We start from the raw sequence: 25209 nt of genomic DNA, 5'->3' as shown, positions 1-25209 counted from the left end.
TCAGGGTGGACCTGTGTGAGGTGGGAGTGTATCCTCATTTCACGGGAGTAAACCACCGGAGGTCTGCAGCTCTGTCGGTGCTCGGTCAGCTGTAACGTTCGTCCCGGTCGGGTGTTTGTGTCGCGGGTACCGGACAGTGTCGGTGAGACGGTGTCGGTGATGGAGGACGCGGCGGAGTGCGGGGTGTGCGGGGTGAAGGTGATGTGTCGCTTCAGGCCGCTCAACGACGCGGAGCGGAGCCGTGGAGACAAATACATCCCGAAATTTAACGGAGAGGACACGGTGGTGGTGGCGGTGAGTCTGTTACCGACTGTCCCGGTGTGTGTGATGGTTTTAGACCTGTGGGACCAGTAAACACGCGGTGTGTTTTACCGGCACACCCTCCTTATGTCTGTCTGTGTCTGTGTGTCTGTCTGCACGAACAATGGAAACACAATAGTCATCATCAGTTCTGATGATTCACAATGAAAATGAATCAAATATCATCTGAAATCAGCACAGACAGGAAACAAACATCTTTATCTCTGATACAGAACATTTGCTCGCATGTAAATGTAAAGTTTCATCATGTCATTAAGTGTCCATATTTGTTCATTAATTAGATATCAGATTATTGATCCTAACAGCAGCATATATGTGTCTATATGTGTCTGTTTGTCCATCCACCTGACAGGTGTGGCTGATTCAGCAGCATCATTACAGCACAGACTGACAACTGACCATCAGACATCTCTGATGTCTTCTCTTTGAATTTGGCAGTACATCCAACCAGCCTCACAACTGCACAAGTTACAGCAAATACAAACTGCTGTCAGGTGCAGATGATAAACATTCAACTGAGTTGGTGTGGTTACATGTGGTCTGTGGTTGTGAGGTCGGTTGGATGTACTGTCAAATTCACAGAAACAGCTTTGTAGAGGTCTCATGGTGTGAAGTGACCGTTCAGTTGACAGTCAACAGCTCTGGTGGACGCTCCTGCAGTCAGCATGTTGCAGGTTTATAACTAAATATAATGAGGTGGATTTAGATGAATAAATATCAGCAAGCTCTCTTTTACACAGACAGCCTTATTACAGTACATATAAAACAACAGAGATACACGGAAGCTCCAGTTTATATCAACAAGATATATAACAATGGAAAAAGTACTATGGGTGGGCAATATGGTCCTAAAATAATATCACAATATTTCAGGGTATTTTTTCACTGATATTCTTATAGTTAAAAAAAATATATCATTAAAGTAAGAAAATAGAATTGGAACAAAATAAGTGATCTAATTTTACAGTTTGCTTCAAGTACTCAGTTACAACTAAAGAAAAATGATCTGTTATTTCTTCAGTTTGTGAACAACAGCAGTAACTCAGAGTGAGATTATACAATATTAATAGTTCAGCTAAATAAAATCTACCACAAATTACACATTTAAACAGCTCCCAAATACAAAAAATGTCCCCTGGGATCTATATATATAAATCAATGCAACATTTTTTTGCCACCTGGACCTTTATGCTCTGCCATTTCTCCTCAAATCATCACGCTGTAACCTGTGACAGGCTGTTATGCTACCACAACTATCACACATTCACATATGTGGAGATTTTTGTCGAGAGAGACGCTGTGCTGCTGCCAGAGGAGCCGCTGAATGAGTTCCCTCTGAGCGGTAAGTCACTAAAGGGGTCTGAGAAGTCCGGGGCTGTTCATAAAACATTCAGGACGCTACTGTTTATTCCACACTACTGAAGCTGCTCCTCTCTTTGGAAATATTATTATTAAAATTTTAATATTATATTAAAAATGATACTGGTCTTATCCGGAACAAGATGATATGGAACACCCCTACTGCAGAGTGTTTTACTTGTGTGGTGCAAAGTTTCCTGGTCTCAATATTAACATGATGATTTTCTAGAACCAAAAGTCTTGGGAGCTTTTACAGTGTGAATTTGTTCTGTAGGTTTAAGACGCAAGGTTATAATAAATAAATAAATAGTAAGTAGTGTTGTTCTCTTCTCTCTGCCAAGGACTGCCATCCCATACAGTTGACAATGATTCGTCCTGAAGCCGTCCCCAGTTAGGACAGAGCGATAGACTGCATGGAGACGTATTAAAATATAATGAGGCCCATTTATAACATAAATATAACGAGGAGAGTTCAGTCTGTCTCTGCTTCGTCTCTTGAATGAGACGTCGTTAACTCAACATGAACAGACGATGTTTAGTCTACTTCTTGTTTCTTTAACAAACTCATCTTTAAATTTAAAAGTCTGGACACAACCTGAGCTGTATGTTGTTGTTACAGTAATACCGCCTTAAATATCCCGCAGTGTTTGATGCAGCGTCAGAGTTCAGTTCGATGGTGATTAAAGCAGAAACAGCAGAACGTAGCTGCGCCAGGTTTCTTTGACTTACTGTCATCAGTCTGAAGGTTTTATTGACAGAACGGGGGATGGAGCTGCTGCAAAGTCTCATGGGAAATGATCTGTCTCTATGACAGTGGAGGCTGAAGGCCGTCGGGGGTCACGTGACCGACAGCAGAGCATCAACCCTGGGCACAGACGAGGCCCTCTGATAGGTCCACACTAACCTTCATGTTAAAGAGGAGATGCACACGTAAAGATTTTACTGACCTTTATTGAACAGATGTTTTATTTAGTTAAATTAAAAAGACCAGTTAACACACAGGATTGATTAATGATTATGTTAAATTAATCAGATTATTGAAGCTGTTTTTAGTAACATGTTGAAAATCAGTTTGTTTCTTCAGGTTTAAAAAAACAGCTTTAATGAAAACGTTTCGAAATGACTGAAACCAGAATAACAGTCCGCTGTGTGTGTGTGTGTGTGTGTGTGTGTGTGTGTGTGTGTATGTATAATCATCTTTCCTTCCTCTGATTCGTTCTGTCGTCTCCCAGTGGGATGCAGTTACCATGACGACAGGCATCTTATTGAAGCACAGACTAAGGGTGATGAGGAGGTTTCTTCCTCGTTTCCGCCCAGACAGTTTATTACAGTTTAACTTAATAAAACCATCAGTCCACAGAAAATAAACCTGCAGCTGATTAATTATCTTAGTAGATATTATTATCATGATTATTTTATTAGACCTTTTTCACGGCAGACATTTTGTTCCTCGCCATGCTAAGAAAAGCTCAGATGTAAATAAAAAGATTAATGATGGCTCAGTTCCAGTAAGTATCCCAGTGAGTCAGCATGCAGCTCGTCTGACTCACAGGATCTAAACTGTAGCTATGAGCCTACCGTCGGCCAATGTTCTCCCTTCCTCTCTGCGTGTTTCTGTTTTTAAATCCCCTTCACTACAGGAAACGACAACAACATCTGAGCTTTCACACTGATTTTTGATATTGTAAAGATCTGCAATGAATAAAACAGCTTGTGAACAAGGGCTGGACGAGAACGACAAAAATTCATGGCTCAGTATTTTCTATGAAATGGGCAACATGTTCTCAGCCACAAGCACTTTTATACAAACAGACTGTGGTCAAAATAAAATGCAAAGACAGGGTTTTTTCCCTGTTTGAAAATTTACAGCTGCACGACACGTAAAAGAAAAATGGTATAAAATAAATAGCACACAGCAGTGGAGCTACAGAGGTTTAAAGGTTTGCAGCACAGGACAGTAAATTATAACATGAGTATAAAGGTATCAAGTAGGTTTGGAAAAATTCAATATCTTTGTGGGCTAAGTTAAAAAGTTGTTTTCCATCTGTTGGCCTTTCAAATGAATCTAGTGCTGCAAAATAATTTAAATATTTTTATTTATTTAGGCTATAAATCTTATTAATGCACAGAGCGTGGACAGAGAGGCCGAGGGAGGAACAGAGACACTTTGTCCTCTTTATATACGTCTTGTGTATGAAACATCAACGTTTAAACAGATCTGTCTCCTGCATCCAGGCGCTGTCTCACTGTCACACGGCGACTGGATTGCACATGTGCTACTGTGCTGATTTAATTCATCTCACAGACTGATTTAGCATGGCAGGTTCAACATACAGACCGATGTCACACTGTAGACTAATGAACAGACAGATTAAACAGAGGAGCAGCTCTGTGTCTCTCTGAGTGTTGATGGAGAACTTGTGAGTGAGACTGCACCAGCTTTTCGGAAGATCATGTAACTTGACCCTATATCGATATTAATAGTGTAGTCTAAATCCATATAGTGTACATAGTTATATCGCCCAGCCCTATTGTGAGACACAAGCCCAGACTCTGTCTCACAGGACTCTCCCACCTGATGTTGAGCTCTTTCCTGACAGTCGGAGTTGATTTGCTTTACATCTCCAGTCAAACTATACCTGAATATACCCCTTTTTGTGCCGGCTGTCTGATCTCAGACCAACCTGACTTCTTGCCAGATCAACGAAGCGTCTGTTGCTGCTGTCAGTGGAGCTGCTGTCCTCCTGGAGAGTCTGCCAGGTTAGCACGAGCTAACACAGCAGCAGCGCTTACATCCAACACTCTGCTGTTAAACGTCCCAACAAACGACACTGACACTGAAATGGGTCTATTCTGTAGTTAAACATGTTAATAAATGTTAATGTCAGCTGTGTGATGCTAACAGTCAGCCCAGTCAGAGTTTTTTAAAGTGAGAATTAAAATACATACATGGACTGAACCAGCTGCTGATGTGATTTTAAAAAGAGAGGCTGAATTAAAGGAGGTAGATCAATACAGCTTGTTTTTGTTTGTTTGTTTTTCCCCACAGTCTTAATGTTGTTATTGATGAAATAAACAAATAGCTTCATGTGTGGCTGCAGGTTTTCGGGGCCAATGACAAGTCTTTGACATGTGATATGCTTTTTACCGCACAGATACATCAAGATTTATGTAGACATAGATCTGAGTATCATCTGCATAACGATTGAATATGACGTGCGCGTGAGTGAGGAGAAGCAAACCCCCGTTTATCTAAACCTCCTTAACAGTAAAATTACATGATTGACTGATCAGAAGAAAGTTTGGGAACAGCTGCACGGATCCATTAATCAGCTGATAATGTAAACAGAATCAATAATAATCAGCTGTGTTGTTTGTGTTTTTGTTCTCTGAGGATTTTAAACATTCATGAATCTTGTTTTCAAACTTTGTCTCGTTCCAGCTTCTCAGATGTGACATTTAGTGAGAATGAAGTGAATAACTTAAAGAAAAAGACTCTCAAAGATGCTGCTGTAGACTCTGGGAACATTCACAGAGCCATAATGAAATAAATAAAAACACTGACATTTTAATATTCAGAGAGTCTCTGGATGAAACTGTCCTCAGATCAGTTAAATGTCAGCAGATTGGAAACAGGAAGCTGCAGACTTGTCTCATCCGTTAGTGAAAACATCACTTTAATCTGGAGTTCAGACTCACTCTGACACTTCCTGTGCTTTCAAGTTTGTTCAGCAGCTACACATGTTTAACATGTCTGTGAATATGTTCAATGTGTCTGTAAATATGTTCATGCTCCACAGACAATGAATGGTGATAGATGTTGTAGATGAAAGCAGACAGGGGAACGTTCTGAGTATATGGAAACATTTTCTGTTTCACAACTGAGAACTCTGCAGTAGAACAAAGATCAAACGAAATTAGTCTCCTGTTTATTGCCTGTGGAGCAGCTCCAAACTTTATACCTGACATCACAAGTTTAAGACTTCCTCCTCTGGTTCGCTCTGGCTTATTAAAATCCTCAAGACTCATAAATAATGAAATATTCAGACTTCTCCTTGAGTTGTATTTGAAGTCTCCCCTCTCAAACTTTCACAAGATGTTTTGCTGTTTTTATTTTATATTTCTAATAGAGTGTACCTGCACTTTAATTCAAAGTCATTCATTTGATTTTATCAGTATTTTTGGTCGTCATGCTGTAACAAACTAGCCTAATGTCTGAAGTGTTTGAAGCTACTTAACCCTGAAACCTGAGCTAATTGGCTAGATTTCTTTTAATTGAGCAACAAAAGAAATAATGACCCCAAAAATTAGCAAGAAATTAGTAAAAAGAGAAAATTAAGACCAAGAAAATTTGTAGAAAATAAATGAAAAATAAAAGAAAGAAAGCAAAAGTTAAAAACAAACATGAAAAATGACCTGAAAAGAGTGCTTAAAAATTCTAAGAATTCTGTAACATAATTCTAAAATGTAATAATAATAAAAATTAAAAATATAATTTTTCTCTAGCTTTTACTTTTTTCTCTAGTTTTTGAAAAAAAAAAAAATTTTCTAAATCATGTTTTTGAAAGAAATCGCTGAATGTTGAAAGGTTTTAATACTACCGAAAGGCGCCCGAAAGCAGCACAAGAAATGTGATGTTACTGCAGGTTTCAAAGCGTTAAAGAAAGGAGGAGGAAACTGTTTGTTAAAGGCATATAACAGACTTTTGTGTTGATGCTGTGTTTCCTGTGTTTTAGGGGAAGCCGTATGTGTTTGACAGAGTCCTCCCTCCGAACACTGAACAGGTTCAGGTGTACGACACCTGTGCAAGACAGATCGTCAAAGGTCAGTTCACACCATCATATATACACAAACACACACAGGCAGAAAAAAGTACAGATAAGTATACATAAACTGATAAATAATAAGCAGGCCTATATCAGCCTAACTAGGGGCTGGTTCACGTCCAGCCTGAGCCAGCCCTGACTATAAGCTTTATCAAAGAGGAAAGTCTTAAGTCAACTCTTACATGTGGAGACAGTGTCTGCGTCCAGGACTAAAACAGGAGGATGTTTCCACAGAAGAGGAGCCTGACAGCTGAAGGCTCTGGCTCCTCCTCTGTTGTGTGTATAATGTGTGTGTGTTGTGTTTCAGATGTGTTGGGAGGATACAATGGGACCATCTTTGCTTACGGTCAGACGTCATCAGGAAAGACTCACACCATGGAGGTCGGTCTGATTCACCACAACACTTAATACTTTTCAGTGTTAATCAGCTGCTTTAACTCTGTTGATTATTTTTATGTTACTCTTAGTTTATTCTTTAGGGCTCTCACGTATCTGTGTCTGAAATCATGTCTGTGTTTTATGTTTTTATGTTGCACTGCTTTAAATTTTCAGGGGAATCTGCACGACCCTCACGTGATGGGGATCATCCCTCGTATCGCCAGAGACATCTTTGACCACATCTACTCCATGGATGAAAACCTGGAGTTTCACATCAAGGTGATGATGTCGTCTTTACACTGATGACATAAACAGTCGCATCAGTCAGGAGCCGTCTGCATCAAACAAAGATCATTTATTAAACACTGTATTGTTTTTATTTATTTTTTTATGCCTTCATGCCGCCAACAGATGTGAGCGGAGACAGTAACCCTCATTTATCAATCTATCTTACAAACCAGCAGATCTGAGCGTAGAAATCTTCTTACGATGGGCTTTGCACATGATTCATGAAATGTTCTCACCTTGCCAATCACAGCGAAGGATTGACTGGGTGTTGATAAATGTGAGGGCTGAAAACAGTCATAATTTACATTACATTTGCATCATTTACATGGTTTAGTGGCTGTGCTCCAAGAATTTACAACATGGAGAGACGTAATACGTCCGATTTAACACAGATGCACAACCGCCAGGCGGTGATGGTAGTTTTATATTTGATAAATATTTATAATTCCATTAATCCTTCATTTTGTCCCCAGAAAATCACATAATGGTTTGTGCTACAGCAATAAGAATATAATAAATAACATGACAGTGAAACAAACACATCACATTAAAACTGTGACATTATGAATAAAAACATAAATTGATTTTAGGTCCTCAGTGTGTTTCTGTTTTTATATCAGCTCTAAGACATGAACTCACACTGTATATTGAATACAAGTCCTTTTTGGACCGCAGGGACTCCATAGTTTCCTTTTATTAAATGTATCGTAGCTCTGTCAGATTCTTCTGTGTTGTGTCGTCGTTGGTAAGAACCACAGTGTGTTTTTAAATCTGATCTGTGATCAGACGTCCTGCAGAGACCAGCGAGGCGTTCACTGACCAACATGCTCTCCATATGCTCGCTGCTCACCAGCTGCTCTTTATTCACAGCCTCTAACATACAGTAAGCAGGTACATGTTATATTTATATTTATATGAATAACAACAACTCTGAGTCATATTCACTTACATCAATATAAAATTTAGCTGATAAAAATAAAGTTTGCAGTAAAAATGTGTTTCAATTTTATCAGTATATTGTATGTAAATCATCTCTGACACTGAAACAGAATAATTAGATTTAATAATGTAATTTAAATGTGTATTAGGAGGTTGTGGAGTGAATGCTGAAGCCTGAGTCGTCCTCAGTCTGTGAATACATGAATATAATGCACTCCTTCCCACTGAAGCAGAAATATTATGTTTTGTGGTGAGAGCATTTATCACTGTATCTTGTGTCTGGTTTTCTCTGCAGGTCTCTTATTTTGAAATCTATCTGGACAAAATCCGAGACCTACTGGACGGTGAGGATGAAACTGAGCATATTTAATATTCACAGTTTTAAACACAAACAGTGATGATGATCGTTTGATTCATGTTCCAGTGTCGAAGACAAACCTGGCCGTTCACGAGGACAAAAACAGGGTTCCTTTTGTCAAGGTATGTAATGTTTAATATTTAAAGTAGAATAAAGTGGCATCAGTACTATAGGATCAGTACTATAGGATCAGTATTACCATAGCAGCACTTCACTGATGTCTGTTTCCTGTCAGGGCTGCACGGAGCGTTTTGTTTCCAGTCCTGATGAAGTGATGGACGTCATCGACGAGGGAAAAGCAAACAGACACGTTGCCGTCACCAGTGAGTGTCTAACTGTACCACTTATACTACTACTAGTATAACACTACTACTGTCAACTTAATTTAATTAAAATATGTTGCAATATGCTGGTTATTGCAATAAAATATTTTGTGATATATTGCTGATTCATATTTGGCAGTAACACCGCAGCCTCTGGGGGGCGCTACACTGATAATCTGGTTCCTCTTTTTATTTCCTCTGTAAGTATTAAGATGTATTTCCTGTTTGTTCGTCCTGCAGACATGAACGAGCACAGCTCTCGCAGTCACAGTATCTTTCTGATCAACATCAAGCAGGAGAACGTGGAGACGGAGCTCAAACTGTCTGGGAAACTTTACCTGGTCGACCTGGCAGGCAGCGAGAAGGTCATACTGCTCCACCACACTCACTGTATTTAACTCATTTAATCATGAGTCACATTGTAACTCATTAACATATCATTAACATAGCAATAACATAGATTCATCATTCATGGTGATGGTGATGATGGTGATAATGATGATGATGATGATGTTCAGGTGAGTAAAACTGGAGCAGAAGGCTCCGTGTTGGACGAAGCCAAGAACATCAACAAGTCTCTTTCTGCTCTGGGGAACGTCATCTCTGCTCTGAGTGAAGGAACGGTGAGTCTTCTAAAATCACGTTAGCTAACGTAGCATTGTGAAATGTAAACCTGAAATGTTCAGAATATTCTATAAACTTCACAAAAGCACATTTCCTAAAGTCCATTTGTGGAACATCAGCCGTCAGTGATGTCATTCTGAGTTTGTGTATGTCTTTATAGAAAACGCATGTCCCGTACAGAGACAGTAAGATGACTCGGATCCTTCAGGACTCTCTGGGAGGAAACTGTCGGACCACCATCATCATCTGCTGCTCTCCTTCTGTTTACAACGAGGCTGAAACCAAGTCCACCCTCATGTTTGGACAGAGGTGCTGTGAAGGAACACATATTACAGTCTGGTTGTGAAGCTGATGTCAGTCCAGGACCAGATAGATCAGTTTATTATAACTTGTGTTTGGGCACCCCTGGTCAAAATTATGTGTACAGTGAGTAGTTAGGTAAGTGGAAGATGTTCTGATGTCCTAAAGGCAAAAAGTGAAAGATAAAGACATTAAAGAAAGTATCACAGCTTCTAAACACATTTGGTATCCAGCTCAGAGTCTTTCAGTTCTTGTTTGGAGGATTTTCACCCATTCTTCCTGCAAAAGGCTTCTAGCTCTGTGAGGTTCTTGGGTCGTCTTCATGCTCTGCTCTTTGAGCTCTATCCACAGATTTTTAATGATGTTTAGGTCGGGGGACTGTGAGGGCCTCGGCAAAACCTACAGCTTGTTTCTCTTGAAGTAGTCCATTGTGGATTTGGAAGTGTGTTTAGGATCATTGTCTGGTTGTAGAAGCCATCCTCTCTTCGTCTTTAGCTTTTTTACATTTGCTGTGATGTTTGCTTTAAGAATTTGCTGGAATTCAACTGAATCCATTCTTCCCTCTACCTGTGAAATGTTTCCCGTCCCACTGGCTGCAACACCAGCCAAAGCATGATCCATCCACCCATTGTGTCCACTAAGTTCTGTTTCAACTTCATCAGTCCACAGGACTTGTTTCCAGAAAGCATCAGGCTTGTTTCGATGTTCCTTTGCAAACTTCTGACGCTGAATTTTGTGGTGAGGACACAGGAAAGGTTTTCTTCTCATGACTCTTCAATGAAGGTCATATTTGTACAGGTGTCACTGCACAGTAGAACAGTGCACCACTGCTTCAGAGTCTGATAAATCTTCCTGCAGGTCTTTTGCAGTCAAACGGGGTTTTTGATTCGCCTGTCTAACAATTCTACGAGCGGCTGTTTCAGAAAGTTTTCTTGGTCTTCAAGACCTCAACTTGACCTCCACAGTTCCTGTTAACTGCCATTTCTTATGAAAAATTACCAACTGAGTGCTAGGCAGCTCTTTAGAGGTAACCATGGCTGCTGATTGTTGGGACAAGGTTTCAGGAGTCAGTTGAAATTTGCATCACCTGGCCTTTCCTAACGATGATTGTGAAAAAGCCAGAGTCCTAACAAGCCAGTTAAGGTGTGAGACCCTGATAAAAGTTGTCGTAGAGCTCAAATGTCTTGAGGTGCCTAAACTTTTGCAGGGTGCTCCTTTCCTTTTTCCCTTTCCTCTTTTTTTAAAACCGCAATTAAAGAAGTTTATTTTGTTCAGTTGTTGCATGTTGAACTTAAGGATCTCTCTGGTTGGACTGAAGTACAGATTTTTACTTCTTGCCGTTGGCTTGTAATTTTTCTGTCGGTGCTTTATTACACAGTCTCTTATCACCCTTCATCTCTCTCAACACCTCAGAATGTATTGGTCCATCCATTATCTCTTCTGTTGCAGACAGCACCTGGCTCTCTGAGTGTTTGTTAACCACCACTTCCTGTGCTGTTTCTGTGTTTTTAGAGCTAAAACCATAAAGAACACAGTGTCGGTGAACCAGGAGCTGACTGCTGAGGAGTGGAAGAAGAAGTACGAGAAGGAAAAAGAGAAGAACAGGAGTCTGAACATCACGATACAGAAACTGGAGAACGAGCTGAAACGCTGGAGGAAAGGTAAACAGAAGAAATTTAACATTCACTTAACACAGACATCTGCAAACTGTGTGAGCTTACATGTGTTGGGTTCAACTGTTTTAGTCCTCTGTGCTGAATGCACACCCTGTTTACACATACAACCTTTCTTAACTCTCCCAGGTGAGTCTGTACCTGTGGAGGAGCAGCTGAGCAGAAACAAGAAAACCAGCAGTGAGACGACAGCAATGATTGACAGCCTGGCCCCACCCCCCGCCCCCCTGTTAGACGAAGAGAAGACGCAGTACGAGACGCTGATCACAGACCTGTACCATCAGCTGGATGACAAGGTGAGTCTCACCTGTGCCAGCTGTGACCCTTTTATATTGTTTGAGCCTGTGAAACACTGACAATCTTCTGACGAGGTATCTGATGTTTTTATATCGTAATTTGTCTGCACTTTTATGTCAGTACATTATTTCAAACCCCAGGAAGACTATAGGCACTTTGATGTGCTTCTACTGGGGATCCTTGAATAAACATTAAATTCATCTTTCAGGATGAGGAGATCAACCATCACAGTCAGACGGCTGAAAAATTCAAACAGCAGCTGATGGATCAGGACGAGGTGAGTCTGTTCTCGCCGTACAAACCGTCATAGTGGTATGTATCTAATATCAATCACTGCAATCATGGTCCCTCCACCTCTTTGTAACCCTTCATCCAGCTGTTGGTGTCGAGCCGTCAGGACTATGAGCGTGTGCAGGGGGAGCTGTCACGGCTGCAGAGGGACAGTGACTTGGCCAAAGAAGAGGTGAAGGAGGTGCTGCAGGCGCTGGAGGAGCTCGCTGTCAACTATGACCACAAGAGCCAAGAGGTGGAGACCAAGAACCGCTGCAACCAACAGCTGAACGAAGAGCTAGCACACAAAACTGTGAGTCCATATAAACAACAAGGCTCAGGATGGTGGGACAATAGGATGTTGGGATGTTAGGACAATAAGATGTAGAGACGGTAGAGTGTGAGGATGTTAGGATGATAGGACTGTAGGATGTTAGAATGGTAGGACGATGTGAAGTAGGGACAGTAGAATGTTAGGAATGTAGGATGTCAGGACAGTATCGTAGGACAATAGAATGTTAGTATGGTAGGACAGTAGGATGGTAGAACTGTAAGACGCTAGGATGGTAGGACAATAAGGGGTTAGGACGGTAGGATGTTAGGACAGTAGGATGGTAGGACAATAGAAGGTTAGGATGGTATGACAATAAGATGTAAGAAAAGTTGGATCTTAAGACAGTTGTATCGTAGGACATTTGGACAGAAGGATGTTAGCATGGTAGGATAATAGGATGTTAGGACGGTAGTACAATAGGATTTTAGGATGTTATGACAGTAGGATTTTAGGACAGTTGGATGCTGGGACAATAAGATGATGAGATAGTTAGATGCTAGAATGTAAGGATAGTAGTGTCAGGATGGTAGGATATTAAAATGGTAGGATGGTAGGACGGTAGGATGTTAACCTGGTAGGATAATAGGATGTTAGGTTGGCAGGATATTAAAAAAGTTGGATGGTAGGACAGTGAGATAATGAGATAGTTGGATGCTAAAATGTAAGGAGAGTAGTATGTTAGGATGGGAGGATGTTAGAATAGTAGGATGTAAGGATGGTAGGATGTTAGGAAAGTTGGATGGTAGGATTTTAGGATGGTAGGGTGGTCGGAAGTTAGAACAGTAGGATGTAAGGATGGTAGGATGTTAGGAAAGTTGGATGGTAGGACAATAGGATGTTAGGACAGAAGGATGGTAGGATTTTAGGATGGTAGGAAGTTAGAATAGTAAGGTGTTAGGAAAGTTGGATAATAGGACAGTAGGATGTTAGGACATTAGGATGGTAGGATGTTAGGATGGTAGGAGGTCAGAATAGTAGGATGTTAGGATGTTAGAAGGTTAGAATAGTAGGATGTAAGGACAATAGGATGGCAGGATGTTAGGATGATAGGAAGTTAGAATAGTAGGATGTTAGGATGTTAGAATAGTAGGATGTTAGGATGGTAGAATAGTAGGATGTGAGGAAATTCGGATGGTAGGATAATAGGATGTCGGGATGCTTGTTCTAAGTCTGAGCTGTGTACGTTTGTGGAGATCAGCTCTTCTTCCTGTCCCATGTTACCAGGTGAGTCTGGAGACGATTCAGAGGGAGCTGTCCACCCTGCAGGAGGTCAGTTCTCACTATAAGAAGAGGTCAGCAGAGATCCTCAGTCTGCTGCTCAGAGACCTCAGTGACATCGGCAGCGTCCTCGGAACCACCGACCTCAGAGCTGTAAGACATTTGCACACTGCACTAATTTCACATGTCTGCCTCTGTTGTGTTGACCTGACATTTCATTTGTCTTTGGAAAAAGTTAAAGAAAAACTCACTGATCAATCTGCTGATAGTTTCCTCAGTTAATCGATTAGTCAATAAAACGCATCACACACATACAGCCTTAAATAACCTGCCAGAATCTTTCTGTCTCTTCAGATGACGGAGACGAGCGGCGTGATGGAGGAGGAGTTCACCACCACTCGTCTCTACATCAGCAAGATGAAGTCTGAGGTCAAATCTCTGGTGAACCGCAGCAAACAGCTGGAGCTCAACCTGACGGAGAACATGTGCAAGATGGAGGCCAATGAGAAGGAGCTCAACACCTGCCAGCTGCTTGTCTCTCAGGTAAAGTTCAACTCACAGTCCAGAAGTTCGCCTTATTCAATGGATAAAATAATAATAATAATAAACTTTATTTATGTAGCACCTTTCATGCTTTCGTGCTTCACATGAAATCAGACGTAGTGAACATAAAACAGACCAACAACGCAGTTCAGTATCAAAGGACATTAAAAAACTGTAAAACAAAAACTAATTGATGAATAAATCATATAAAGTCCTGTAGTTATGATTGGGCTCTGTGGGGGAGCTGAATGTCTGATTTTACATAGAAGTGATTGTGTGTGTGTGTGTGTGTGTGTGTGTGTGTGTGTGTTGCAGCTCCAGGCGAAGATTGTGTCTCTGTCCGACGACCTTCAGAGGGTTGAGCAGAAGAAGAGGAAGCTGGAGGAGAGTCAGGACTCTCTGATGGAGGAGATCGCCAAACTCCACGCTCAAGGTCAGACAGCGTTACAGCAAACACATGGTTACAGCAAACACTGCTCTATGATTGGCTGTCAGCAGTGTGTCTGAGTAGAGAAGAAAAAAAATCTGTTATAAAAACTACAAAAACAACTTTGAGTCTTTAAAACTATAAAATTAATAAAAATTGATATTCAGGGAAAATATTTAAATGCAATAAAAATATGTGTGTGTGTGTTTGTGTGTGTTCAGGTCAGATGCAGGAGCTGACGGTGATGGACAAAGAGAAGGAACACATGAGCAGACTGAAGGACGCTGTCGAGATGAAGGTAAAAATCTTCCTCCTCATCTGAATTCAGTTTGAAGCTCCTCATCATGGTTTCCTCCTGGTGAGAGATCTCGTAGTGTTTGACACCCTGTCGCCACTCAGTCGACGACTGTGAAAGTCACGCAGTGAGAGCTGAAGTGTTGCTGCTGTGTGTTCTGCAGAGAACTCTGGAGGAACAGATGGAGAACCACAGAGAGGTTCACCACAAACAGCTGAGTCGCCTCCGAGACGAGATCGAGCAGAAGCAGAGAGACGTCGACCAACTCAAAGAGTACGTTATTCATTATTAGAACTCATCAGTGTCTGAGGAGGGCGTTGTGTCGTTTTGATTATTTTTAATAGTTAGTTATTTAAGTGCTCAGCTGAGTGCACTTTTAAAGTTATAATTGTCATCACGAAAAATACTTATTTTAGTCACATTGATCATTTAGTCTAGTTTTCTGAGTAGTTCTAGTTTTACTCTGATGTTTTAGCCTTTTTTTGTCAGGTCACGTTAATCATTTTGAGGCTGCAGCTGTATGAACGTGTCGGCAGTGATGTAGTGTGATTAAATGTTGTTTTATTTCAGTGTGAACCAGGCTCTGCAGCTGGAGAACAGGAAGTTGCAGTCGGACTTTGACAAACTGAAGGCTGAGGATCAGAACAAAGACCAGAGACTCCAGAAGCTGATGTAAGTTTGTCCCTTTGTGCTCACCGTAGACTCAAAATATCAGAAAATATAAGAAGTTGAAATATCTGTAGGCTGAGGTGTAGAAGTTGGTGCATTGATAAAACAGAAATGTCGGAGGAACAAACACTCATCGGTTTGTGTGATTCAGGTTCCTGAATGAAAAGAGAGAACAAGCCAAAGAGGATCTGAAGGGTCTGGAGGAGACGGTGGTACGTCACTGTTTTACATTCATCATATCTTTATATCTGCTGCAGTGACACATCTGAGATCAGTGAGTGAGTTCTTGTGTTTCATCCAACAGGCCAAAGAGCTGCAGACGCTGAACCACCTTCGTAAAGTCTTCATCCAGGACCTCGGTACTCGAGTCAAGAACGTAAGAAAACCATCAGTCAGTCAGGTTCCATTGAAAACAATGTGTGTACCTGTTTGGATGCTCATCGTTCATCACAGGTGTCTGTCTCAGTTTGTGAGATCATGCTGTTTTTCTGTGAGATGTCAGATACATGTCAGACTGTGTGTTTAGTGATGAACCCGAACATCAGCGTTTCTTCTTTAAACAGAGTTCAGAGAACGACTGTGACGAGGCCGGCGGCAGTCTGGCTCAGAGACAGAGGATCATCTTCTTAGAGAACAACCTGGAGCAGCTCAGCAAGGTTCACAAACAGGTCAGTGAAGCACCCACCTGAGATACTGCTGCTAACCTGCTCATCTTTAGGCTCACCTCACACGGAGAGTTTACAATCATCAGAGTGGCATGTTTACATCATTCTATCCAGTTTTTACACAACTCGCAGGGCTGAGTGAAAAATCAGTTCATAGATGAATCGTGATGAGTACATAAACGTGTCCGATTCTCCTTTAAATTCAATCACTGTGTGAAACAGGACTTACTCGGACCTGCTGTTTGATGAACACTGAACGAGTCACATCTGAAGTCTCAAGACATTTAACCCTTTGTGTTCTGCAGCTGGTGCGGGACAATGCTGACCTTCGCTGTGAACTGCCCAAGCTGGAGAAGCGTCTGCGGGCCACAGCAGAGCGAGTGAAAGCTCTGGAAGCCGCCCTGAGAGATGCCAAGGAGGCGGCTGTGAGGGACCGCAAACGCTACCAACAGGAAGTGGACCGCATCAAAGAGGCCGTCCGCTCCAAGAACGTCTCCAGGAGAGGACACTCTGCTCAGATAGGTGAGGGACAACAAACGGGGTGGTACAGGGAGAGGTCTGAGGACCTTTGAGGGTTTCAGTGTGAGTTTGTGTCCTGATGGAGGAGTTTGAAGAAGCCAACATTAACAGCTGATTCACCTGTCACCTGTCTCCATGCAGCCAAGCCAATCAGAGCTGGTCATCAGCACCATCAGCACCCGTCCTCCTCCACATCCATCAGGCCAACCATCCGAGGAGGCGGGGCGATGTCCAGTCCACGTCATCAATACCCCCGACAGCAACAACCACAGCAACTACAACCCCATCAGAGCCACAGCAAGTAGGCTACAGGTGAGTCACAACCACAACAACACAGCAACCATGTCAGTAACCACAACATCAGAACATCCACATCAGCATCCACAACAACACAACAACCACAGCAACCATGTCAGCTACAACCCCATCAGAGCCACAGCAAGCAGGCTACAGGTGAGTCACAACCACAACAACACAGCAACCACAACATCAGAACATCCACATCAACATCCACAACAACACAGCAACAACATCAACACCCACAACCACAGCAACATCCACAACAGCACAGCAACAACATCAACATCCACTACCATATCTAAATCCACAACAACACAGCAACCACGTCAACTGCAACCCCATCAGAGCCACAGCAAGCAGGCTACAGTGAGCCACATCCACAATAACACAGCAACCATGTCAGCAACCACAACATCAGAGCGTCCACAACAACACAGCAACCCCATAAACATTCCGAGCAACACAGCAGCAGCAATCCCATCAGAGCTACAGCATGTAAGATACAGGTCAGTCACGCCCACAACAACCACATCAACAATCACAGCAACCACATCAACAATCACAGCAACCACAACAACCACAGCAACCACAGCAACCACATCAACAACACAGCAACCACATCAACAACCACGGCAACCACATTAACAATCACAGCAACCACATTAACAACCACAGCAGTTGTTTCTATGATCCTGTTTAAAATTGATGTAAAATAAAAAACTATAAGAGCTGGAGCGTTCATCTTTTTGCAACAGACTTCTGTCTTTAATGTCCTCATGACATCCGCTTGCAATACCATCATTATGTTACGCTACAAGCTGCCCCCCCCCCCAACTGCCTTGCTGAGGAAGCTGAAGGTGAAGGTGATGGACTGGCCAAGTATGTATCCAGCCCTAAACTCACCTGTGCACCTGTAGGGCATCCTCAAGCTGAAGGTGGGGTAGCGCAAGGTGTCTTCACATCCATCTGCTCAATCATGTCATCATGGAGGAGTGGGAGAGGATTCCTGAAGCAACCTGTGAGCTCTGGTGAATTCCATGCCCAAAAGGGTTAAGGCAGTGCTAGATAATAATGGTTGGCACACAAAATATTGACACTTTATGCACAATTTGGACATGTTCACTGTGGGGTGTACTCACTTATGTGAGATACTGTAGGTTGTACAGATTTTAGGGATATTAAATACCAAAAAACACCAGAGTAGGCACTGGTGGATTGTTTCCATGGCTTCACAGTTCAAAGAGTTAACACTCTAATTTGTCAAAAAACACAGATGTTATCAGGGACCCACTTAAATGACCACCTGTGGGTCCAAAACCATCACCGTCACTGCATTTCATTGGTTTTTATTCAGTGTGTGTAGGCTAGTCATTGTCTGGGGTCGATCGTTGCAATATTCAACAACGTAATCGCATATCGCGTGTTTTCCTGATGCTGTTCTGTCCTAGTTGACACCTTGAGTCTGTATAATTGAAGCTTTGTCACTTCCTGTCTTCACAGGTAGCTCACACACCTCTGGATCACTTTCCTTTTCTGTGGATCTTTGAATTTCTGAACTGTCCTGCTCTCACCACTTCTGCCTTTACTGGAACCAGACCTCTTGTTTCCACAACTGTCCACCGTAACAGCCATTCCACCTTAACAGCCAACAAGTGCTTTCTTTCCTCCTCTGAGTCTGTTCAGCTGTCTGACTCTGCCTTTTGTTTTTCCGACAGAAATCAGTCAGCTCTGGTGCTTTGAGTCTGTTTGTCTTTGTTCACTGACGAGTTTAATGTGTTTAATAAGAAGTTTATTAAGATAAGTGACAGTTTAATAATAAGTTAAATAAGTAGATTTCAGGTTTCTGTCTAAAGCTAACAGGAGTTGGATGATAATACAGTGATGTTGATAGGTCCTGACGCATTAAAATCTGTAAGGACGCAGTGAACTCACTACGTTTCCTAAAGGCTACGTTGTGAACATCACACTATGAAAACTGTGTTGAAAGCTTGGCGCTAATTACGTTAAAAGTATATGTCATGTTACTGAAACCCACTGAAACCTATCACCATCACTGACAATATGTAGACAAATATCTTTATGGCCGACAGACATTGATCCATGTGTCGTTATGGAAAATCAGCATGTTCGGAAAAATTAAAGCAGCTGTGCGGAACTTTACGTTTTCGTTGAGTATAGTGCCCCCTTTGGTCGAAGCGGTATGACACCCACAGCCTGGTGTCGTAAAATCTCGACTGCAACCGGCAATTACCGCATGCATTTGTTTTGAAGAGCGAGAGGAAAATCATAAATGTTCTGGTGTAGCTCTGAATTTCTTATAAACTGAGGACAACTGCCTGCTGTATATTTGTGTTCATGGTCACAGTCACAGATCATTTTGTGGCGTTTGTTGTAACGTTACTAGACAAGCGGTTCACATCAGCTAACGTTACATTTAGCTTGCTTATAACTTCCATGTCGTCATATATTGAAGTGAAACAACGTCTAACAAGTTGAGGTATATTCTCTAAATAAAAACAAAAATGACATACCTGTCGATTAGGAAAAGGGCCAACTCGGGATCAGTTTTAAAACCTTTCAAATCTCTCAGCTCTCTCCACTTGGTGAATGCCTGACCGAGGTTTACACGCGTTTGGGCTCGAGCCCTATCACTGTCCCGTTTAGCCTTCTTCTGTTCTTCTGTTCTTCTTTTTCTTTTAGATGGTGCTCCTTCTTTATCCGCCATGACATCGAAAGTACAACCAAGTCCTTACAGATACATCTGGTAAAACTGTTATGTGTTCAGTAATGCTCGTTGCGTACTAGTTACTCGAAGAACACTCTCTGTAAACACGGCTCTTCTTCTTCTCTCAGTTTATTGGCAGATCGCAAACAACTTCCAGGTGCATACCACCACCTACTGTACAAGAGACTACTCCCTACTACATGTCATTTAGCCTGTTTCTTAAATCCTACTCGTAAACACGGCTCCTTCTTCTTCTGTGGTTTAATGGCTGCGGGCCGCTGCGGGCGTGCAGACTTACTTCCATCTCTGAGTGCCGTATTCTGGTTTGCTGACTTCCGCTGTGTCCGACCCAACTGAGGCAACGCTAAATAGCCATATAGAGAAAGGCTTTTTTGTTGCTGTTGGATTCAAATAAATATGCAAATCTTCAAGGGGAGGTGATACGAACTAGGGACAGTTTTATGAATGGTAAAAAGTTCCGCACAGCTGCTTTAAAGAAACGTTTGGAGTGATAAAAGTCAAAGTACTGTGGAGAAATTAGGAGATACTGAGTCAGCATTTAAGCTTTTATGCCAAAATTATGGAACAATCAACACTTTGACTCTGAATGTGCTGAAATTAGTTCAATTTTTTTTTCTTTTTTAAATTTTGTGCTAAAATGGACTGTGTCTCATTTCAGTTAGAAATTGATAGTCTAGATGTAGTATCCTAATTTTGTCTTTAAGGCGACTGTTAATAATAATTCAATAGTTCAATATTTTCTCCACATTACTTGTGTATCAGTAACAGCTGTACAAAATAATTAATGTATGAAACACAGTTTACGTCATGTTGGAACTCCGTTTGTGTTTAATGAATGTTTACATTGTTTTTTAGTGATATGTCTTTAATGTCTTTAACACTGATAAAAGATAAGAAAATGTTCACAGTTCATCAGGAAACACCAAAAAACAATAAATACATGGACAGTGAGGAGCGATCACATAAAACATATCTTGAAGAACTCATAATAATTAGGGCTGTCAAACAATTTTCATTGCATTTAACTACTGAATTTCAGTAGTTAATCACATGTTTAATATTTCATTATTTGCATTTCAAAACAGTTTCAAAGTCCATATTAACAAGGTGAAGCATTTCTTACCAGAGTGTCTTGATGGGAGTCAAATGAATGTAGAGAAATTTGCTTAATCATCTTGAGTTTTAGATTAATTTCTTTCAAATCAGTGCTGCACTGTTTCAACAGTGTGGTCTGAAACCATGAACCTCTTCAGTGCGCTTCTTCTGTGAGATTGTTTGTTTGTTGTTTGAGAAAGTGCAGTTACTATGATATAATCACTGACGTCCAATGATCCCTGGTTAATGTGACAGCATTTGTTGCTATCTCTAATTCATACGTGTCATGTATGAGTGTATTGTTCCTTGCAACGGTAAGACAAAACATGTCAAATAGGTCAAAACATGTCGACCTAAGGACGTCCCCTTAATACATAATACACTTGTGCGGTGGTGTGTGTGTGTCGCTCTGCATTCACACCTCCAAAACACTAATGCTGGTCAGCAGTGGAGTTTCTGTGAAGTGCTGTAAAGTTTGACGAATTCAAAGCACACCAAAAACACACGTTAAACAGTAAACTTGATAGAGACAATATCAAACACAAGAAGACAAATCAGCTTCAGTATAACTCACAAGACTCACAAACAACTGTCTTATACTAGACCCGTTTTCCGTTTAGAACATGCTAACGTTATTAGCACAAGCCTATGGCATTTCACATTGTATATATTAGCCTAGTGGCTAGCAGAGTTGTCTTCTACTCATATGAAGCCATGAACAACAGTAATATTTTAGGTATGAGGTAACGATACAAAATTTAGCTCAACTACAACTCACAAGGTTCATAGACAAATAATTCTCCAAATATAACATGCTAACATTATTAGCACAAGCCTATGGCATTTACATTGTACAAATTAGCCTAGTGGCTAGCTGAGTTTTCCTCTACTCACATGAATCAAGGATAAATCACACACAGGACTTAAAATGCAGGTCTGCAGCCAGTTGCCATCCATTAAGCAGCCCTGTAGTGAACTTAGTTGATTTAGTTTCATCCACAGGTCTGTGGTGATTAGCTCACATGGTGATGCAGCTCTCCGCTGACATCAGTCTGATTAGCTGCACCTGTGTGCTCAGCTCGTAGGTGGGAGCTCAAACTCAGAGTACTTCATTGATATATTAATACCGGTTGACACAGGGTGAATGTTACTTTTGACTTGACTGAGCTGTCTGAGAGTTTTTTAAAGTGAAAGGAGACGTTCAAAAGCTCAGTGGTGTCTAATTTTGCATCACTGCAGCAGGAAGCAAGAAGCTGCTGCTGCGGCTTGACTACAAGTTGGGGTGCGTCAAAGGGTCAAAATAGCAGCATGCAGTTAACGCAATAAAAAAAACAGCGTTATGTTCGAACCTCAGTCGCAGCGTGATTAACATGTTAGCACTGACAGCCCTAATGATAATGTAAAACAGTATTTCTACTATTAGCAAATACAAATCTGTGTAAGATGACAGAACGTAGAGAAAGAAGTTAAATTTTTACCAAAAGTTATATTCTGACGATTTACTAATGTATGATAACATTATCATAATACTTTTATCTTCTCATAGCTTTAACTTTTCCACCACAGCAGCCCTAATATTGTCCTATAACAACTCAAAAATCATATCTTTATTTTATGTCATATTTATTTATATTTGATTTATTTTATATATTTATTATTTATTATGTATCTAAATGGATCAGTAGGTGAATTACAATAAATACAAAAAGAAATACAAATAAATCAGTAGTTAAAGTTAGCAAAATCATTTCAACTTTAGAGCTACTTAATTATTTTTATGTTTTATGAGGTCATGATTTTAAAGCTTTATAATTATGTAAAGTGTTTTTTATTGTTCTTAACATTTCATGATTTTTGTATTTTCCAGGACTGAATGTTTTATCACACTGATGTTGGTTTTTTTAATAACTAGTAGTTGTTACAGAGCAGTTTTTACAGATTGATTTTCTGGATTTTTTTTCACTTTGTTGAGACAGTATTTGTCGGCTCAGAGTATTTCTATCTGTGTAATATTTCTACAGTGTAAATCAGTGTTGATCTGCTGCTGTGTCATTGTGAGCTGTTGTAACTGGATTCATCTGAAAGCATTTCTGAGAAGCACAGAGTCTTTACGATCAGGTCTTTGTTGAACCACAGTGTTTGTCTGCCTGTGGACTTTGTGTAATATTGAACTGTGGTGACGTTGTTGTGTTTCATGCAGAATTCTAACATAATGGTTGTGAACAGTTGTGAGATGACATGAACCTGCTCACTTCACCAGTCTGTGTAAAGAAACTGAAGAGAACTAAAAACATTGACATAATGTTTGTTGGAGTTTTATTCTGACCCAACCACCACAAATATACTGTTATTATTATTATTATTATTATTATTACACATTTTAAAGCTGCAACATCATCTGATAGCTGTGTAACTGTATGTTAAAGAAGTCTTTCATGGGGCACTAATTTGTAAAATATAAGAACTGTTTTATCGCAGTACATTGTTTGTTAAAGGATAACGTCGGTATTTTTCAACCTGGGCCCTATTTCCCCATGTGTATGTGTGCGTATGATTCAACTCTCCCGTATAAGTTTGCGCATTAAAAGTGCTTTTTTTCGCCACTGACCGGTTCAGATCGCCAGTACTATGCGTGGAGTCAGCTGTCAGTCAGTGTTGGAGCAGAGAGGGGGAGGGCTGCCCCGCTTGGTACTGTAAGTGAGTATGTGTGTATGAAGTGTGTGTGTTACGCTAGAAGAGTCAGAGTCAGAGGACGGAGTCTTTTACGTGCTACCCCCTGGAGTGTTACCGGAGTTTTTGGAGTGCTCAAATAAACAGGCCTTTTTNTGTCCCACGAGTAGAGAGAGCTACAGACACAGTGGAGCAAAGCTCGTGACATCACACAGCCCAGAGGTAAGGGAAAGGCTAAGTTAGTATGCTACTTACAGAGATAGCACTGGTGATCTGAACCGGTCAGTGGCGAAAAAAAAACACTTTTAATGCGCAAACTTATACGGGACGTATTTGCCCCCGTTACCTTTTTAGCTCGTTTCGCGGCTCCGGTTGCATCCGCCTCCCTCAATACTGAACCAATTTTAGAACGAGTTGTACCCATGAATCACACGCACACATACACATGGGGAAATAGAGCCCAGGTTGAAAAATACCGAAGTTGTCCTTTAAGACGCCACAAAAGTGCATATTTAATGAATTTAGTTTGGACAGAAAGACACTTGGTTGCTGTTAGGACAGGGGCCAGCAACTTTTATTATCAAAAGAGCCGTTTTTGACCAAAAATAATAAAACAAAAATCTGTGTGGAGCCATAAAACACATTTGAGCCTCATGATAAACGTAACATAGCCTATTAAGTCTAAGTGTCTCAAATTTCAAAACCAGCATCTGTGATGGTATGGAGGTGTGTTAGTGCCCATGGCATCATGGGTAACTTCACATCTGTGAAGGCACCATGAATGCTAAAAGGCACATACAGGTTTTGGAGCAACATACGCTGCCATCCAGATGATGTCCTTTTCAGGGACGTACCTGCTTTTTCCAGCGAGGCAATGAGACATATTCTGCACGTGTTCCAACAGCGTGGCTTCGTAGAAAAAGAGTGCAGGTACTAGACTGACCTGCCTGACTCCCACTGAACATTTGTGCAACATTATGAAGCTCAAAATACGACAACACAGACCCCGGACTGTTGAGTCACTGTAGTCGGATATCAAGCAAGAACAGGAAAGAATTTGACTTTCAGTACTTCAACAGTTTGAGTCCTCAGTTCTCAAACACATACTGAGTGCTGTTAAAAGAAACGGTGATGTCACACCGTGGTAAACAAGCTCCTGTCCCAACTTTATTATAACCTGTTGCAGAATGACTGTATATTTACCAAAACTCGTGTAGCTTGTGCAGTGATGGGGGCCCTGTGCTGAGCCTGAAGGCAAAGCTTTCGATTTACTGGTCCATCTACATCCCAACCCTCACCTATGGTCATGAGCTCTGGGTAGTGACCAAATGAATGAATTCGTGGATACAAGGGGCTGAAATGAGTTTCCTCTGTGGGGTGACTGGGCTCAGCCTTAGAGATAGGGTGAGGAGCACGGACATCCAGAGGGAGCTCGGAGTAGAGCCGCTGCTCCTTCGCTTCAAAAGTGGTCAGTTGAGGTGGTTCAACATCTGATCAGGATCCTCCTGGGCGCCTCCTGTTAGAGGTGTTCTAGGCATGTCCCACTAGTAGGAGGCCCCGGGGCAGACCCAGAACACACTGGAGGGATTACATATCTCATCTGGCCTGGGAACATCTTGACGTCTGGGGTGCTTTGCTCAGCCTGCTGGCCCTGTGACCCGGCCCCGGATAAGGGGATTAAAATGGACGGATGGATAGATGTAACAAAGTTTATCAGTTTGAACATTATCTTGACTTTGTACTGTATTTAATTAATTATAGGTCAAAAAGGA

General features: G+C 41.3%; 1 protein-coding gene across 1 annotated transcript; it reads left to right on the top strand.

Moving 5' to 3' along the window:
- Positions 1-23090, top strand: LOC126393262 (kinesin heavy chain-like). Its single transcript, XM_050049262.1, has 26 exons — positions 1-294; positions 6417-6504; positions 6814-6887; positions 7059-7163; positions 8407-8455; positions 8536-8591; positions 8705-8792; positions 9033-9157; positions 9311-9415; positions 9577-9725; positions 11229-11377; positions 11519-11685; positions 11895-11963; positions 12063-12269; positions 13515-13661; positions 13863-14051; positions 14367-14484; positions 14700-14776; positions 14937-15046; positions 15344-15445; positions 15594-15654; positions 15747-15818; positions 16006-16110; positions 16413-16629; positions 16768-16938; positions 18427-23090. The coding sequence occupies exons 1-25, from the start codon at positions 160-162 to the stop codon at positions 16929-16931; spliced, it is 2928 nt and encodes a 975-aa protein (XP_049905219.1). The 5' UTR covers positions 1-159; the 3' UTR covers positions 16932-16938; positions 18427-23090.
- The last annotated feature ends 2119 nt before the right edge of the window (positions 23091-25209 follow it).

Source organism: Epinephelus moara, chromosome 7 (assembly GCF_006386435.1).
Source record: "Epinephelus moara isolate mb chromosome 7, YSFRI_EMoa_1.0, whole genome shotgun sequence".
Lineage (NCBI taxonomy): Eukaryota > Metazoa > Chordata > Actinopteri > Perciformes > Serranidae > Epinephelus > Epinephelus moara.
The sequence above is the reverse complement of the archived record's forward strand: the minus strand, read 5'-3'. Positions and strand labels throughout refer to the sequence as shown.